This window comes from Hippocampus bargibanti, linkage group LG17 (assembly GCF_051943395.1).
Source record: "Hippocampus bargibanti isolate YZ-2025 linkage group LG17, ASM5194339v1, whole genome shotgun sequence".
NCBI classification, from domain to species: domain Eukaryota; kingdom Metazoa; phylum Chordata; class Actinopteri; order Syngnathiformes; family Syngnathidae; genus Hippocampus; species Hippocampus bargibanti.
This window is the reverse complement of record NC_142750.1, coordinates 2,872,501-2,891,459: the sequence shown is the minus strand read 5'-3', so window position 1 is coordinate 2,891,459 and position 18,959 is coordinate 2,872,501. Positions and strand designations below refer to the sequence as shown.

The 18,959-nt window shown below is 39.1% G+C and overlaps 3 protein-coding genes across 3 annotated transcripts in view; 1 reads left to right on the top strand and 2 right to left on the bottom strand.

Annotated features, from left to right (window-relative positions):
• The first annotated feature begins 172 nt into the window (after positions 1–172).
• On the top strand, positions 173–6,295 carry LOC148885229 (carbohydrate sulfotransferase 12-like). The gene is made up of 5 exons (XM_089018520.1): positions 173–392; positions 1,756–2,287; positions 3,037–3,189; positions 3,754–3,933; positions 4,740–6,295. Exons 2-5 carry the CDS (start codon positions 1,931–1,933, stop codon positions 5,286–5,288), a joined length of 1,239 nt encoding a protein of 412 aa, XP_088874646.1. The 5' UTR covers positions 173–392; positions 1,756–1,930; the 3' UTR covers positions 5,289–6,295.
• A 6,630-nt stretch (positions 6,296–12,925) lies between these two features.
• On the bottom strand, positions 12,926–16,496 carry c1qtnf6a (C1q and TNF related 6a). The gene is made up of 3 exons (XM_089018725.1): positions 16,342–16,496; positions 14,218–14,424; positions 12,926–13,568 (listed from the first exon to the last, which is right to left on the bottom strand). Exons 2-3 carry the CDS (start codon positions 14,411–14,413, stop codon positions 13,021–13,023), a joined length of 744 nt encoding a protein of 247 aa, XP_088874851.1. The 5' UTR covers positions 14,414–14,424; positions 16,342–16,496; the 3' UTR covers positions 12,926–13,020.
• Positions 16,497–17,980: 1,484 nt separating this feature from the next.
• Positions 17,981–18,959, bottom strand: part of il2rb (interleukin 2 receptor, beta) — a 6,938-nt gene continuing 5,959 nt past the window's right edge. The window contains exon 10 of the mRNA XM_089018723.1: positions 17,981–18,959. This exon is cut by the window's right edge and continues 1,101 nt beyond it. The gene's annotated coding sequence lies outside the window, so the exon portion shown is untranslated.

Genomic DNA, 18,959 nt, shown 5'->3' with positions numbered 1-18,959 from the left:
ATACAATAATAAAAGCATAGATACAATCATAAATAAACTTACATCGCGACAACAATGGCTTTAAAAATGTCCGCTGCCGTTGTGTTTTCATTAAATTGGCTAAACGGAAGTACTTTGTACTTGAGAGTTTTGAAAGGCGCTTATAAATGAAATGTATTATTATTATTATGTATTTATTTATTTGTTTGTTTGTTTGTTTGTTTGTTGGTGACACCAACACCGTGTCGTCGACTGTCGTGTTAAAACGGTATCGACCCAGAAAGGTTAGAAGTCTCGAGCTCTACTGTCGCGATACTTGGTGAAATCTCGCTTCATCTCAGAGGGAGCGAAGCAACCGATCGAAACCTGATGGCATCACAATTGACGCGGGGCAGAAGGCGTCCCTCAACGAGGTAAATAAAAAGATTTTTTTTCACACCGTTTATAGTTTATATTAGCGTCGTCAAATCTCAGAAGAAACGTTGGATACATTTGTTGCATTTTAGACACGACCGTGGCATGAAATGCAGCGAGAAAGGGCGATACCGTCGGAAGACATAACGTTTTTCTCAACTGCCTTGGATTATTATCTTCAGGATTCTCAACCGGTTCTCCTGGCTCGAACCGGTTGTACTGGCTCAAAACCTCGCTTAAAGGCGATATTGTAGTCCATTGGCAAGAGCGGATACCGATAGCGGCACCGGTGCCATTTTGACGCAAAGAAACAGCCCGGTTGAAAAAAAATGATGCTAGTGTTCAAGGTAATGTTATTAGTTATATATATACGTATATATATATATATATATATATATATATATATATACAGTAAAGTCTCGTTCAAGGGAGTCCGAAAAAATATCGATATAACCGGGACTATCGATATATCCGACCCTGTTTGCATGTAATTTTCTCCGTGCGTGCATAGAAATAGTATCGATATAACCGGGACTATCGATATATCCGATATCGATATAACGAGACTTTACTGTATATAGTAATTAGTTTGAACAGCTCATGGAGCATCATAATAATAATCATAATAATAATCATAATAATAGATTTCATTTATAAGCGCCTTTCAAAGGTCACTTTACAGTCACAGGATAAGTTTTTCTGTGGGTGAGCAGCGGCAGCCACACGCACCAGCGTTCACTCAACCCGGAAGTAATTCAAATAATAAGTAGAAAGCTAGCTAGCTAACTCTAAAAGCAAGCTAGCTAAGTCTGGAAAAAAAGGCGGAGGTCTATATTGTATGTTTTAAAATCATCCGCTTCATCACTGAAACACATTTGTGGAAAATAACGTGCTACGTACCAGTATGGCAAAATCGTTGCGTGGGTTTCATTTTTTTGCCAAGCTTCAAATATCGCTAATAGATAGTTAGCTAGATAGCTAAAATATGTTAACTGTGCACAGTTAGCTAAAATACGTTAACTGTGCACAGTTAGCTAAAATACGTTAACTGTGCACAGATAGCTAAAATACGTTAACTGTGCACAGTTAGCTAAAATACGTTAACTGCGCACAGTTAGCTAAAATACGTTAACTGTGCACAGTTAGCTAAAATATGTTAACTGTGCACAGTTAGCTAAAATACGTTAACTGCGCACAGTTAGCTAAAATACGTTAACTGTGCACAGTTAGCTAAAATACGTTAACTGTGCACAGTTAGCTAAAATACGTTAACTGTGCACAGAGCAACATCATCCCTGTAACTACTTTGCACATGAATCTCTTTACTCAGGGTAATATTCGAAATTGCTTGTCTTTTTTCAGTTTTCCGAATGGCACAGAGGTGAGAATCTCATCCATGGATGCGTCCTGCGCGGCGACGCGATAAGCAACTGCCTCGGTTCTAGCTATTGCTAGCTGTTGCCATGGCGACCCCATAGCAAGAGCTCTGATGATGATGATGAGCAGCTTTTAAGTGGCAAGGCACCACTTTGTCACCATGGGAACATCCAGGATGTTTCACATTTTTGTCGTCCTGGGTTCCGCTTTCATGATCCTTTTAATCATCCTCTACTGGAAGGAAGTTGGAGCGTCCAATCAGTATTCGCACACCCCCGTTTCACCCGGACCCAAAATTACAAAAGCCGCTCAACAGCAGGAGCAGAAGCCTCAACACGCCCAATCCCCGTCTTTCCTCTCCGATATCGATGCTTTTGTCAACCAGTTTTTAGAACCTGGAACTGGAGAACCCACTGAAGCAAGCAACCAATCAGAGAAGGCAGAAGTGCGATATGTTCCCAGGCAAGAGTGGAAAATTCATTTGACTCCGGTGGCAGCAGAGCTGCGCCAGAGACAGGTAAATATTATTAGTAGCTGTAATTATTACTTTTTTTTTTACTTCAAGATGGCCGCCACGAGAGTGGCTGTCTTTACAGCAGCTCCTCTATTTTGTTTTCTACTTCTTCCTTTCCTTTCACTTTGAAATAAAAAAAAAGCAAAGCTATACTCACCATTTGACACATAAATAGTAAATACATAAATAATACTAATAATTAATTGATAATAAGATGACTTGTTCAATTTATCGATATATTTGTTATTTAGTTGTTGTTGTTGTTGTTTTTTTTTTTTTTACTTTATGTGGCGTACTTTATGTGACGTACTACCGGGTTGAGTGAACGCTGGCGCGTGTGACTGCCACTGCTCCCCCGCAGAAAAATTTATCCTGTGACTGTAAAGCGACCTTGAGAGTTTTGAAAGGCGCTTATAAATTAAATGTATTATTATTATTATTATTATGATGATGATGATGATGATGATGATGATGATGATGATTATTATTATTATTATTATTATTATTATTATTATTATTATTATTATTATTATTATTATTATTATTATATGTTATTATATGTTTATTATGTAATGTATTACTATTATTATTATTATTATTATTATTATTATTATTATTATTATTATTATTATTATTATTATGTAATGTATTATTATTATTATTACTATTATTATTATTATTATTATTATATGTTTATTATGTAATGTATTATTATTATTATTATTATTATTATTATTATTATTATTCAACAGGAGAACCGACAAAGGTTACTGAGAGATGTGTGCGCCAATGACAGCCTGGCGTTTCCTGGCAAAAACCGCTCATTTGACGACATTCCCAACAAGGAGCTGGATCATCTCATAGTTGATGACCGCCACGGTGTTATCTACTGCTATGTTCCAAAGGTACGTATATTTATTTTATTTTATTTTATTTTATTGTGATGATCAACTTATTCACTGCCATTCTCAAATGTATTCGCGAATTGAAAATATGATGTCAGAGCGCCATTCTCGTATTAGTTCGGTTTTGGTTTTTCTTGCTCGCTGATAAAGCGCTGGCCAGACCTGGCAATGTTTTTTTTTTTCCCCTTCCACAAGGGGGAAGCATTTCCCTTTTGTCCATGTTAGCGCTTTGTTCCAACTTCAGCTGTTGTTAAAGCGCTATATAAACCAATATGTATGTATTGCATTGTATTTTGGACAGCTGCCCTCATTTCAAGCTCACATGACTCCAGACTCATATCATTTAGGAATCTACTCTTTTTTTCCTGATGAAAGAAGAGAGTCTAAGGTTTCTTATGCTTCATTTAATGTTGACGTAGTCCTAAAACTCAATATTCTGTGTGTCCTGGAATTCGAGTGACAATGACAAAAACCCCGGCAATGGAGTGGACACATTTTTACACGTCGTCTGGCAGTGAATGAGTTAATCCGAATTTCAGGCTAACCGTTTATGTCGCCCTTTAGGTGGCTTGTACCAACTGGAAACGAATCATGATCGTACTCAGCGAAAGCCTCCTCCGCAACGGCGTTCCCCAACGAGACCCGATGACCATCCCTAGGGAGCTGGCTCACAACGCCACCATGCATTTCACCTTCAACAAGTTCTGGAAACGCTACGGCAAATTTGCCAGGCACCTCATGAAGGTTTGATGATTATTATTACATGTATTATTATTATTATTATTATTATTATTGTTATTATTATTATTATTATTATTATTTAGCAAAAAATTTTGTGAGTTATTTTGGGTCTTATTCCCGAGCAAGCCAAGTGCCAGGCCATATATAGCTGATATACAGAGAGATAGATTGCTAGCCAGCTAGAAAGCTAGCTAGCCAGCCAGCTAATAATAACATTAATAATAATGCATTTCATTTATAAGCGCCTTTCAAAACTCTCAAGGTCACTTTACAGTCACAGGATATGTTTTTTCCGTGGGTGAGCAGCGGCAGCCACAGGCGCCAGTGTTCACTCAGCCCGGAAATAACTCAAATAGAAAGAAAGATAGCTAGCTCTCGAGCTAATAGATAACTATCGAGATAGCTAGCTCGGTATATACTGTATATAATAGATCGTTAATAGATAGCTAAGAGATAGCTAATAGCTATCGAGATTGCTAGCTAGCTAGCTGAATAGCTATATAGCTAACGGATAACTAAAAGATGCTAAATTGAACAAAAACTTCCCAAAAAGGATATTATAATGCAATTTTGGGGGAGATTGGGGAGGGGTTGAGGTACTTACTACTAGATAGCTAGCCAGCCAGCTAAATTACTAGCAAGCCAGTATATAGCGTGCTAGCCAGCTAATAAATAGCAAATAGCTAGCTCGCTTGAAATAAGGGACAGGCAAGACCCGATACCGGGTGTCAATATCGCGCCGATATCAAGGCATCAGTAATAGTCTGTTCATACTTCATAAACATGACGCGTTGCTTTCTGTTTTGAAGGTCAAACTGAAGAAATACACCAAGTTCCTTTTTGTGCGGGACCCATTCGTGCGTCTCATATCGGCCTACCGGGATAAATTTGAACTACGCAACGAGGACTTTTACCGCCACTTTGCTAAATTCATGCTGCGTCGCTACGCCAACCAGCCAACGCCTCCCGATTCTGCGGATGAGGCGTTCGCCGCGGGGGTTCACCCTTCGTTCTCACATTTCACCCAGTATCTACTGGACCCTCAAACGGAAAAGGACGGTCCCTTCAATGAGCACTGGCAACAGGTATACCGTCTATGTCACCCATGCCAGATCCAATACGACTTTGTAGGCCATTTGGAGACGGCCGAAGAAGACGCTGAGCATTTGCTACGTCTGCTGCGCGTGGACAATGTGGTGGAGTTTCCGACCTCGCCTGGGAATTTGACAACCGGTGACTCGGAATCCGATTGGTTTAGCGCGGTGTCGCTCGAGGTGCGCAGGGAACTTTACAAGCTTTATGAACCCGATTTCAGGCTTTTCGGTTACGATAAACCGCGTTCCATCCTCCATGAGTGACTCTGATTGGATCTGCTTGCCGTGCAAAAAAAAAAAATTATGGTTAACTCATTCACTGCCATTCACAAATGTATTCGGGAATTGAAAATATGACGTAGAGCACCATTCCTGAATTTTTCTTGTTTGGGTGCCGATAAAGCGCTGGCTATGGCATCTGGCAATGGCCTCTGATACGGAAGGACTTCTTTAATCGATTGCAAACATTTATGCTTTCCTCTTCGGAACTATTTGAACCGTATTCATAACTGGATGAGTAACAAGAAAGCATCTCCGAATCTGAAGCCATTGTTTTGATTGTAGAGCAAGGCAAGACGTCCTGGCGTGACGTCACGAACAAGGGGGCGGGGCCTTCTGAAACTCCGCATCTCCGAAGTCATTTTGGGCATTTAGTTTTGGGACACTTTAACTGATTTTTATTGGTGTTTTGCATTTGACTAAAAATATCAGCCTGCGTGTTTTGGGTATTTTCGATGCTATAAAACGTTTTTCTGATGTCAGTTAGGCAACAAAAAAATGGTGTCGGTTGTCCTTTAAGACTTGATTGAGCATGAATATGAATCATCCTTGATTATATGAGCGGGATGTAAAATAGAGTGCCTTTGGGTGCAAATATGTTTACAAAGGAAAAAATAAAGTAATCTATTTTTATAGAGTCTTACTTTCAACAGCATCCAACTGCGTGATGTCATATTTGTTTGATATTCTGGACTTTTTTTGTGAGTCAGTGACAAGCTTCCAGCTGAGCTGTCATACTCGTCATGGATCTTGATTCTGGATGTTCCTTCAAAGTGAATCCGAATGTGATCACAATCCCAGATTACTGTGTGTGTTTTGTACTGTTGACGGTGTCATGAATGGCCTTTAAAAAATACAGTATACGCTATTTTTAGATGTTGTATCACTTTTCCCGTCTTTTCCAGTGCACAATGTCATCCAAAATGTGTTTTTTTTTTAATTCAAAATGACAGAAGAAAAATAAAATGAGTACTCATCAGCTGCTCACAGGATGTGACATTTTGGCCCTGGGTTTATAATAATAATACATTTCATTTTAAAGCGCCTTTCAAAACTCTCAAGGTCACTTTACAGTCACAGGATAAGTTTTTCTGCGGGTGAGCAGCGGCAGTCACACGCGCCAGCGTTTACTCATCATGGAAGTAACTCAGATAGAAAGATAGCTAGCTAGACCGCTAGTAGATAGCTAAATAGTGAATAGATAGCTAGCTATCCAGCCAGAGCTAATAGATAGCAAATAGTTAGCAAATGATAATAATATTACTAATAATAATATACTTCCGGTTTGAGTGTACACTGGCGTGTTGTGCTGCCGCTGCTCTCCGGCAAAACCTTCGATTTTCTGTATGCCCCCCGCCAGTGTATTTTATTTATTATAGTACCTATGCTTGTGACTGTAAAGTGTCCTTGAGAGCTTTGAAATGTACGGAGCCCGTAAGGGGACATCGAAGAAAAAAAAAAAAAACTTTGCGAGATCTCGCAAAACTTTGCGTTCCCTCGCAAAACTTTGCGTTCCCTCGCAAAACTTTGCGTTCCCTCGCAATACTTTGCATTCCCTCGCAAAACTTTGCGTTCCCTCGCAAAACTTTGCGTTCCCTCGCAATACTTTGCGTTCTCTCGCAAAGATTGCGAGATCTCGCAATCTTTTTTAAAAAAATGTGCGTTCCTGTACTTCCGGGTCAGCTTGGCTCAGGTAGACGGTCGCGCGCGCTGCTTATTGAGAGAAGGCAACGACTCGGCGCATCATGGAGGAAGACTTGGAACACTTCTTGCAGTCAAGAAACGTCCCTCACGTGGACATTGCACGTATGAAAAGCGACAAGGTGGGCATACAGCTACAAAGTCTGATGTAATAAGCAAAACAAGAGAAACATGGACATTTTTTTTCGAAGTAGTATTGGTAGTAGGTCAATAAAGTGAAAGTGAAGCTAACATTTCTATCTACTCTACCTGTACTGTTAATTCTATTTTAATAATGAGGTTATTAACACAATTTAAAATCGATATTACAGTTAGTAATTGGGCTGCCGCTACCTAATATACTATTCTCGTGTAATACTGAATACAAATAATGATGACTGTAGTGTCCCATCACTCATGTGAATATGTTAAATGTATTAAAAGTTATTGATAATTAAATAAACATGTCAAGTATTTATTCTCACAATTTATCTTTGCAGGTTGACATGGCAGTAATTGCTATGATGACCGAAGAGCAAATGGGCAAATATATCACTTCTTATGGTGATCGAATAGCTGTCCTTTGCTTTTGTCATCAGAAAATGTCCAGTGGTGATAATGAACTGCTCCTCCAAAAATTAAGAGGCAAAATAAGATCAAGGAAAAAAGGTGTACTGGCTGAGACTTCGGGAGTACTCCAAAACCATGTTGATGGGATGGCAAGACATAACAATGTTTCTGCAGAAAAGACTCAAAGGAAGATTTATGGCAACGATTACCATCAAGTGAGGACAAGCAAAAGTGGAGGAACAAGGTATGCCATCCTGGAAAAAAACAGCAACTGTCGCTCAAATTTTGGAGCTGGGAAAAAGGGCTATTTTTCCCAGATGGAAGCTAAACCAAAGGACCTGTTGAAGACTTTACTTTTGAGGTCTGTGATTTCAAAAGAAACCACATTGCTTTAGATGAAACAATTGGCAGACTCTATGAAAAAAACAAATTGAAACTGTTAAGATTTTACATTGGCACAAAAGAAAATACTCCAACATCTCATTTGGATGAATGCAGTGAAGCTCATTCATCTGTCACCAACATGGTGGGAGAAAGTGCGCAATTGATTGATTGACTCTCTTATGTCTACACACACATGCACACACATCAGTTTAGGAGCATTTCATTATTTGTACTTTGAGATGTAAAACATCTGTCATGGTCAACCTTGCGTAGGGCAGTCTACAGTTGTATTTTCCTTTTGTGTCTACAATTGATTTCATGGTTATTATTCATTCATTCAATTTTCCATATCACTTATTCTCCTAATGGTTTCGGATATGGTGCCACTTTCAGTTTGACCTAAAGGTTTGAAGTTGATATGTCATGTAATGTTGCAAATATTTGCACTGTTCAAACAAAAGCAATTCTTTTTGTACTTGATATTGTATTCCATTTATATGTTTGTGATTGCTGTTCATACCAATTTGTCAATGTTAATAAAATTTGTTCCAAATAATTCATGTTTTTTTTAAACACAAGACACCACCTGCTGACGAAATTGAAGAGTGACAATTATGTTATCATTTACAGGCAAGTGATTGTGTACTGGGGTGCAGGAATACTATTCAGATCCACATTGGTTAAGTATTTGTGGTTAAAATCAGCAACCAAGACAGTATATTTATTGACACCCAGAATGATTTGACAAATGAACATTTCATATTGATCAAATATGCTTTCCTTATACAGTAACAAAAACAGCAGACAAAAAAATGATTTAAATTGTGATTGCTATATATTATTCGTCCTCAAATGTATCCCAATAATCCATTTAAAGTGAAGTGATAAAAGAAATTATGAACAAAGGGTTGAAGAAATGGCAATGGTCGTCGGATTCAGCCTTCATTAAATGTTACTTCGAACCAGTTGAGGAGCCATAAAATGGTTTCACCCAAACACACACCAAAAAATATATGGTTATTGCTTTGAGTAATTCATGTTTAAATTTTAATGTAATATAATTCCAGTATGACTGGTATACGGAAACAAAAATGCTTTCACCAAAGGTTAATGTCTCTGACCCCTGAAAACATCATGCTTCTAATTTAGAATTGCAGTAAGGGCCTCTCTGAGGTGCAAGTACAAGTTCACAGCCTGATACGGCTCTTTTGGTGGCATCAGACCAGACTGGGCCATTAAGGAAGCACACAATACAAATACATCCGGATCACAAGGCATAGTTAAACGGAAGACACACTGGCTTTTGCATAGTTGAACTTGTTCATTGTCAACTGTGGAGAGGAAGTCCCTTGTGCCATAAAGTTCAGGTAAAGAATACATCACGTTGGGCCGACCACTGGGGACATTTATGTTCTTTGAGGGCCTGAAGAGATGGCTGTTCCAAACACGGGCAGTATCATCCAACTCATCCTGTTGAGAATAATATCAGAATCAGAATCATCTTTTTTTGCCAAGTATGTAGTACACACAAGGAAATTGTCTCCTGTAGCTGCACTAGTCTCATCAAAAAATGGAGGCACTATACAGTTCTATTGGGGTTACTTTTTAGAGAGTTAATTGCTTGAGGGAAGAAGTTGTTTAAATGCCTGCTGGATTTGGTGTGATATACAGACAGATTTAGGAAGAGTTGCACAGTCATAGCAGCTCTTATGAGCAAGAAATTATAGAATTAGACTGCTTTTCTCTCCCTGCTCCCTCCTTTCTACCTTAAACTCGTCACTCATGTTTACTACTCTGCCCATCCCCACTTTTCCTTCATCTTTTCCTTGATCATTTCACCTTCACCCTATGTCCCCACACACACAGACCACTATCTTCTTTCCACTATCCGATTATTTACCTTCTTTTGTGTCCCATCAACACCCTCTCAAATACAAAAATACATATTTCATAAATGGAGCTACAGAATATATGAACTCACCTGAATAAGTCCGATGCAACAAAATTGCAGGATGCTTTTGTCCAGAAATCCACCATCAAAGAAGCCATTGTCTCTGAGGTCTTTGAAGAGTGATAACCAGAATTCCATGCATTGGCTGCGAAGAAACCCCCACCAATATTCAATTCTTTGATTGGCGGTGCTGGCTCCATCCAAGTAACTGTCAAGGGTGCTGCCTGGCGGTATGGGCACCAGGAAACGCTGGAAGCCTTTAACATGACCATTTTCAGTCCCCAAATCAGCTCGAACGATTCGAGGACAACCTCCCAAACGGTGCACAACTTCAATGTAGTAACCTCCAATTAACTTCGGGTCACTACTTGTTGTGTAGGCATTGAGCCACATTATTTTCCTTGAAAAGCCATCAATAGCCCCATTGATGCAAATTCCAAACGGTTTCAGTTTGTCATGAATCCATATGCCAAATAAAATTCGGCCCTTTCGAGAAGTAGTTTCGTCGTCTCAGACGTCTTGCTTGCCTTAAAGACACTCCTCTCGGATCCAACTCTTTCAGGACCAGACGAACATCCTCTTTCCTGACAAGAAGCCCATGTTCTCTGCACTTACTGTACATCCACCTGTAACCGTGTAGTTGTCCGGAATTCTGCAACTGGTTGTGAATAAAGTCAACCAAGACGCCCAAGTCATCGAACGTTTTTCGGCGAAATAGTCCACTTTTGTTCACCACTAGCTTCAAATGTCTTTCACTTATTAGTAAGCCGTGTTTAATCTCAAGAACGGATTTTATATCTTTGTATTTCAAGCCAATTTTAAAGTAAAACTGGATTAAAGGAACGAAAGGGTGAAAAGGCTCCATGTTTGTTGTTTTCGGTTACACTGACGATGAACCGGAAGTACATGTACGCGTATTTTTTAAAAAAAGATTGCGAGATCTCGCATTCTTTGCAAGATCTCGCAAAGAATGCGAGATCTCGCAAAGAATGCGAGATCTCGCAAAAGTATTGCGAGGGAACGCAAAGTTTTGCGAGGGAACGCAAAGTTTTGCGAGATCTCGCAAAGTTTTTTTTTTTTTTTCTTCGATGTCCCCTTAGGGGCTCCGTAGAAATGCGCTTAAAATTAAATGCATTATTATTATTAACCCTCATTCTAATTAAATTGACAACATCAACATTTTTTATTTTTAAACTGAAACGGTGCCGTCGTTCCTTGTAGGCAGTCAACCTTCTCAGCCAATGTAGCATCTCACAGCTGAGGCTAGCCTGCTAATCACACACAACTGTATTTTCTCTGTTTGTTAGTGCTAGGATAAATTGATGCCATAACGAATATGTGGTGCACTTGCAAGTGAGCTCTGGTAAGCATTTTACGGGGTGTTTTCGTCTTCTTCCTCCTTGTATTTTAAATAGTTAGGTGGCAAAACATTTTGCTCGACGCAGTTCGAAGCGTGTTTTCCGCGTTTGGCCACGCCCACTGCCTCGGAACGCGCTGTTGTCACGCCCGAAGCCTCGCGAGATGCATTTCCTACTACGTCATCGCGCAGTCATAGTTTCGCGGGTCATTTGAATTAAAATGGCGTACTGAGACGATAATGAGCTAACGGCTAACAATGACACACGCAATTCGCATCTTCAATCTAATTTGTTCTGCGTTGGACGCACCGTTCACAACGAAAAAGAAGAGAACATCCCCCTTTCTGGAATCATTTTGAAGAGATTCTCCAAAAATGGTACACATTATAATTATAATAATATATTTCATGTATAAGCGCCTTTCAAAACTCTCAAGGTCACTTCACAGTCATAATAACCACTGCGAATATACTGTACAATGTAAACTACTGGGACAACACAGTGTATCCATTGTTTTAATGTCTTATTGTTGCTATTTTAAAAGGTCAAGTGTAAACTTTGTTCTAGTGATGGGAATTATGGCTCTTTTCAGAGAGCTGGTTCTTTTGGCTCGGCTCACTAAAAATATCCGGCTCTTATGGGTCATGTAATTATTAAAAATCATGTAAAATGACGTGATTTATATGTGCACAGTGAGCATCCACTAACTTTCCCTGTGGTTACTCTGGTCTAATGATCATCTGTCACTAATTTGCTTTTCATATTAATAATGCTATCATACCAACTAGTAAAAAAAAATATAATAATTGAAGAATAATAACAGCATAATGTGATACCATTTGTCCACCCTGTCTACCATAACCCACCCTCTCCCCCCATCTCCTCACTGCTGCATGTGTCTGTAATTCTCCTCTCCCTCCTCTACCATCGATATCGACCAATCGTGTGCGGCTTTAACCGAAGACTGGGGGCAGTGCACATATAAATCAAGTCATATAACTAAAAATATGATATAATGTATTTTTTTTTACATGAGTAATTCGTTTTTCACATAATTTTACATGATATTTGGTAGTTAGTTAATTTAAGCAACAAAAAACAAACAAACTGAGGAGCCATTTGGGAGCATTATGGGCTGGATCTTTTTAGTGAGCCGAGCCAAAAGAGCCTGCTCTTCGAAAAGAGCCGGAATTCCCATCACTACTAGTAACACACGCAGACATTTATTCACATCACAACTCCCGGCGGCCATTTTGACACAAGAGGATGAGGGCTAGCAAAGAACAATAAAATAAAGTTGGCATTCTCAGTTTGATATCAGATTACTGACTTTATTCTCAGAATTCCAACTTTAATCTCAAAATTCTGATTTAAAAGTGAGAATTCTCACTTTAAAGTCAGAATTTTGAGAGAAAAGTGAGAATCCTGCCATTTTTTATTGTATTTTTAGTTTATTTGTATATAAAAGTATTTTGTATATAGGGTGGAATTCTTTCAGTGTTCCTTCCTGGCTTTCCTGAGTTGATTTTGCACAGGAAATAATAAATTACGCCATGTTTTGGCTAACGCTATTCCTGTTTGTCCTTGTGTGCTTGGGATCATATATAAACCTGAAAAGAAGTGAGGGAAAATAAAATGTAACATCTCAGAGCCCAGAGGATTAAGTTAAAAAAGACTTATTTTATTGTTATGTTTCAATGGTTGCAATGTTGATTGCAGATGCCATTCTGTCGAGACAAAAAAAACAAACATTTTTTAACATTTTTTTCTCTCCTTACTCTGAACTAGCTTTGATGAGGTGTCCATTGAAGGTTACATAAATATCCACGTCATCGCTATAAATGGCATTTTCCCTTTCCCGCTTATACAGGCGGACCCACACCTCGTCCTTCACGTTCAAGTCCAGCATGAGGCTCTGGCTCTGCATGATGGACCGATCGCTGGGTTGAGCGTACACGATGGCCTGCTCGGCTTCGTTACGCATGATGTGGAGGTACGTCTCCTTGAAATTCCACGTGTGGATATTGACGTTGAAGAAATAAATTCCGGGCGTGTGGCAGACGAATTTCCCACTGAACATATTGAAGTGGTTGTCGAGGTTCACGAAAACGGTGTCGAATATCAGCGCCTGGTAAGCCTCCAAGCTGTGGAGGGACTTGCGTCGGCCCACGGAAAAAGCGGCGTGCTGGACTTTGCAAGGGTCTCCGGGGAGACCTGCCTGGCCCTTGGAGCCTTTTGAGCCCGTGGGTCCGATGGATCCTGGAGGGCCTGCCGGTCCAGTTTTACCCGGTGTCCCTCTTTCACCACGGTCTCCTTTGTCACCTGAATGACATTATAAATACATATACGTATATGAATATACATTAAAGAAAATACACAGGATATATTTAAATATTTCTTTGTTGAAATATATATATATATATGTGTGTATGTGTGTGTGTATGTGCATATATATTATATATATATATATATATATATATATATATATATATATATATATATATATATTATATATTTATGTATGTATATGTGTGTGTATATGCATATATATTTTTTATGTATATATATATATTATTTTTAATTACATACATATGTATATTATATATATATGTATAGATGTAAAAAAAATAATTAATTTGTATTAAATATATATATACAGTAAAGTCTCGTTATATCGATATTCAAGGGAGTCCGAAAAAATATCGATATAACCGGGACTATCGATATATCCGACCCTGTTTGCATGTAATTTTCTCCGTGCGTGCAGAGAAATAGTATCGATATAACCGGGACTATCGATATATCCGATATCGATATAACGAGACTTTACTGTATATATATATATAGATAGATAGATAGATAGATAGATAGATAGATAGATAGATAGATAGATAGATAGATAGATAGATAGATAGATAGATAGATAGATAGATAGATAGATAGATATAAAACGAAGGTTCTATCGGTGTACCTTTAAGGATGGTCATGTTGATGTAGGTGCGGACTTGAGGCAGCTGGTTGTATCTTTCGACCGTGGGTGGGGCTGCGCTGTCCCCTGCTGGTTGGGGGTCATCACAGCAACGCATGCAAGGGGTAGGAGACCCTGTGGGAGGGGCTGCCTGTGCCACCAGGTGAACAAAGGACAGGCTGAGGAGGATAGCCAACATTGCTCTTGCACCTACGAGGAAGATGAAACCTATGAATTGTGCATTCCTGGCATCTTTTCGGCACATTTGACCTGTGATCTGTTCATCTGTTTGCTTAACCGCCTTATCACTCGAGTCAGAGAATCTCGGGCACAAGTCCAGCCTAAAATGGGAATTCCCCAAGAACAAGCGGCAACAGGATTCCGACGTGATATTGAACCAACATGGGAAAACCGGAACAGGGTATTTGTCGGTCAGCTGGCCATGTAATCACTGTGGAATTTTTTTTTAGTTTATTTTTTTACTGCTTTGCGGAACAGGAAAAAAAAATATCCTTGCAGCTGTGCAAATCAAGGTTACGTGGTTCAGTCACGTGCACTTTAAATGTTGCTCTTGGACAAATATTAGAGAAATTCTAAACAAATCAAGAACTGGCAAATAAATCCCACACAGTAGGATGATCAACCAAAAATCCATTCTGCTCGCTGGCTTTAGTTCATCATCCTTCATCTGATCTTTCATTCAGAGAAGGCAGCCAAGCAGAGTTGTGTTACAAAAGAAAAAAAAAATGTGGCTCCAAGACTTCGTCTGAGTAACGAGCCAATTAGAAGCGGGACACCGCGTCTTCAATTTTTATGCTCAATAAAAATGCAACTACAAGAAAACGGACGGTGGCGATTTGAAATACAGTGATACCTTGGTTTACGAACGCTTTAGCTAACGAACTTTTTGTTCGCGAGAATATAATCATGGCATACAAACTATTTTTCGGGAAGCCACAATGAGTGATGTGTCGTTCGCGAACGAAACGGTTCTTGGAGCTCTTAACGAGGAGCTGAAAATGGCAGTCGGCTTTTTTTGCTTCAGATTCGGAGAAGATGCTTTCTTGTTCCTCATCCAGTTATGAATATGATTCAAATAGTTCTGGAGAGGAAAGCATAAATGTTGAAGCCGTCAGGACTCCAGTGTAGCGTCCCAGAAAATGCACAAGATGGCGCCCAAGTTCTGTTGGAAATGGGCTGATTTGTCTGCTGGGAATTCCTGTCAACTACTATCAAATAGTAGCCTTGGTGCAACACACAACAATTCACCATCGCGTTATTTATGTATTTTTCCTTCTAATTTCGCCATCAACACAAAATTTTCAGACCAAACAAAGTACCCAAAATGCATTGTGTGTCGCTTTCTCGGTCAGGGGCGTTCTTGACGTGATGTCATGTCAGGAATCGTCACCAACTCGAAAACAAGACTTCCTGAATATTCAGCACGAGTCTTAAAGCGTAAAATATAGCTATATGCAGTGGAATCTTTGTAAAACACGCTCAGTTGAAGTCATTTGAAGTGATTTTACAAATTATGGACACAACTTGTCCGGAGGTGTCGGTTGATCTTCAAGGCTTATTTAGTTGAAAATTATGTTTTATGGGGACCTGGGAACGGATTATTCTCATTTGAATGGTTTCCTATGGGAAATTCATGTTTGGGATACACACTTTTCGCCTTACACACACTTTCCGGGAACCAATTCATTTTGTAAGCCAAGGAATCACTGTATACATTTTGAGGTACATGCCGTGATTTTGAGAGCCTTGTGGTCCAGAGTAATTTGCAAGACCCATTTGTGCAAAATTTTGCACCAAATATGAGCAATTTTAAGCATATATTTGACATAGTACAAATTGTGCATTCGTACGACCCCGGTGGAGGTATGAAAATTCCTTTTCTGGTCGTTTCAGTCTAAGCCGTTTGGTTTTATGACCACATATGGTTTCTGTTATCTGTTACGGAATACTTTTAAAATGGGCTTATCCTGTACACTAGAATGCAAGCCTTGCACACAGTTGAGCAATTTCAAGTCTGGGAGAAGAAAAAAAAGTCATTCTAATCCAATAAAAATGCCATTTGAGACTGAATAATTCATTTTTTAATGCCGATGGATCGAATCTCACCTTGGTCAAGTCTTTGCAGCTGTTTCAGTCGGGGAAATTGTGAAGTCCACTTCTTTTGTGTATATGTCTGTGGGAGAGAGAGTATTTTTTTTCTACTGCTTGCTTATCCCTGCAGCCGACTTCGGCAGCCTCAATCGGTTTATTTTGGGAAGGAAAGCTAAGGCCTGCCCCCTTCCTCATTACATTACAGTACAGTATGTAAAACGTAGTCAAAAGTCTACTCACGTTGGACAAAATGCAAGCAAAAGCTTTGCTTACATTTTGGGCCAATCTGACGTTTATGTCCGCCATTTTAGCCACCACCCATATTTTACTCGGATATTACTTTTGATTACTTAGAGATAACGATACAGAGTACAGATACAAGACATTATCTAGCTACCTAACTAAATACAGTACAGTGATACCTTGGCTTACGAACTTAATTGGTTCCCAGACTGTGTGTAAGGCGAAAAGGGTGTATCCCAAAAAAATGTTTCCCATAGGAAACCATTAAAATGAGAATAATCCGTTCCCAGGTCCACATAAAACATAATTTTCTACTAAATAAGCCTTAAAGGACAAATTTCTAAGCCTTAATACGACACAAAATATACCTTATTTTATGTATAATAAATGTGCTATGGTATTATAATTAAAGAAATAAACTGTAGTGTATAATAAAGTGGTTTTGTTTACCTTTGTGATGGTCGTTGATGGCTTGATGGAATGGACTGGCCGGTTTCATCAGCATTAAACACTTGATGAGGAACGTAACATTCTTCTTTCACCATCTTGAGGAATGATCCCTTATAGGTGCTTTCCCTGTGATAATTTCATCTAGTTCCTCATCAATTGTGTTCTGTTTAGCTGGGTTGATAGCTTTTTGCATCAAGTGTACAGATGGCTTATGCGGGTAGTTTGTGGAGCCTGATTGCTGGCATATTTTAACCTTGCAGTCTACACTCTGCCTTTGAACGATCAAAGTTGAAGTTGTTTTCTATCCATTTTCTTACTCTCTCTCTCTCTGTCATCTGCCTGTCTCTTTAATGTTTAAACCCCCGCCCCTCTCACTGCGACGTTCTTGACCAATCACATGGCTTTAACTGAAGACTGGGTGCGGGGAATAGAGGACAAAAACAGTCGGCTGCCATTTTGTTGTTAGAACGGGCTCGTTCGTGAACGACACATCACTCATTGAGGCAGCTACGTGGATGAAAAAAAGTTTGTATGACAAGGTAAAGTTCGTATGCTAAGGTAATTTTCCTAAACGTAACGTTCTTAAACCGAAAAGTTCGTAATCCAAGGGGTTCGTAAATCGAGGTATCACTGTAGCTAGAATTAGTAAATAAGGTTTTAACTTCAGTAAATATCATCAAGTTAGCGCTTTGTTCCAAGTTAGCGCTATACTGTATAAACCAACATGTATTCATTGCATTGTATTTTGGACAGACGTCCTCATTTCAAGCTCATATAACCCCAGACCCATATAATTTAGGAATTAACTCTTTTTTTCTCTTGAAAGTAGAGAGTCTTAGGTTTCTTATGCTGAATTGAATGACAAAAACCCTGGCACTGGAGTGGACACATTTTTGCACAACATCTGGCAGTGAATGAGTTAAGATTCAATTGTGTTTTGTTCAATTTATATTTACTACCGCCACTTTGTGTAGAACTCATTTCTCAGGCTCACTTTCCACTGCGGTACAGGAAGTCGCCTATTTATTTATTTTTTTCTTTCTTTTGCAAATGGGGTGCATGTTTTCAAACGAGAGCAAATAAACGAATGACCTCAATGTGTGAAAACACACAAACCACAAATGAAGACAAAAATAAAAAACACTTTTTTTAAAAAAAATCAGGCCTCACAAACAAGAACATCAACAGTCACAGTGCCCCTTAAAGGACAACCGACACCCCCGGGCAAGTTGCGTCCGTAATTTGTAAAATCACTTCAAATGACTTCTACTGACAAAGATACCACCACATATAGCTATATTTTACGTTTTAAGACTCGCGCTGAATATTTAGGAAGTCTTGTTTTCGAGTTGATGACGATGCCCTAAGTGATGTCACGGAGGGAATGCCCCTGACCGAGAAAGCGACACACAATGCATTTTGGGTACTTTTTTTCGTCTGAAAACAACGTATTGATGGCGAAATTAGAAGGAAAACTACATAAATAATGCAATGGTGAATCGTTGTGTGTCGCAGCCAATTGCGGTAATACGCACAAAGAAGGTGTAAGTTTACACAAAATCCAAGCGGTCAAATCAGCCCATTTCAAACGGACCTTATGCCATTTTATGCATTTTCTGTGCGCTAAATTGGAGTCCAGACGGCTTGAATTGATACAGAAAGACTTCTTTAATCGATTGCAAACATTTATGCTTTCCTCTTCAGAACTATTTGCATCATATTCATAACTAGAAGAGTAACAAGAAAGCATCTTCTCCGAATCTGAACTCTCTGAAGCCATTGTTTTGATTCTGGAGCAAGGCAGTTTGTGAAGGAGTATCCTGGCGTGACATCACAAACAAGGGGGCGGGACTTTTGGAATATCCCCAGTTTCAAGGTAATTTTGTGGCAGTTTTAGGACACTTTAAGTCATTTTTATTGGTGTTTTGCATTTGACTAAA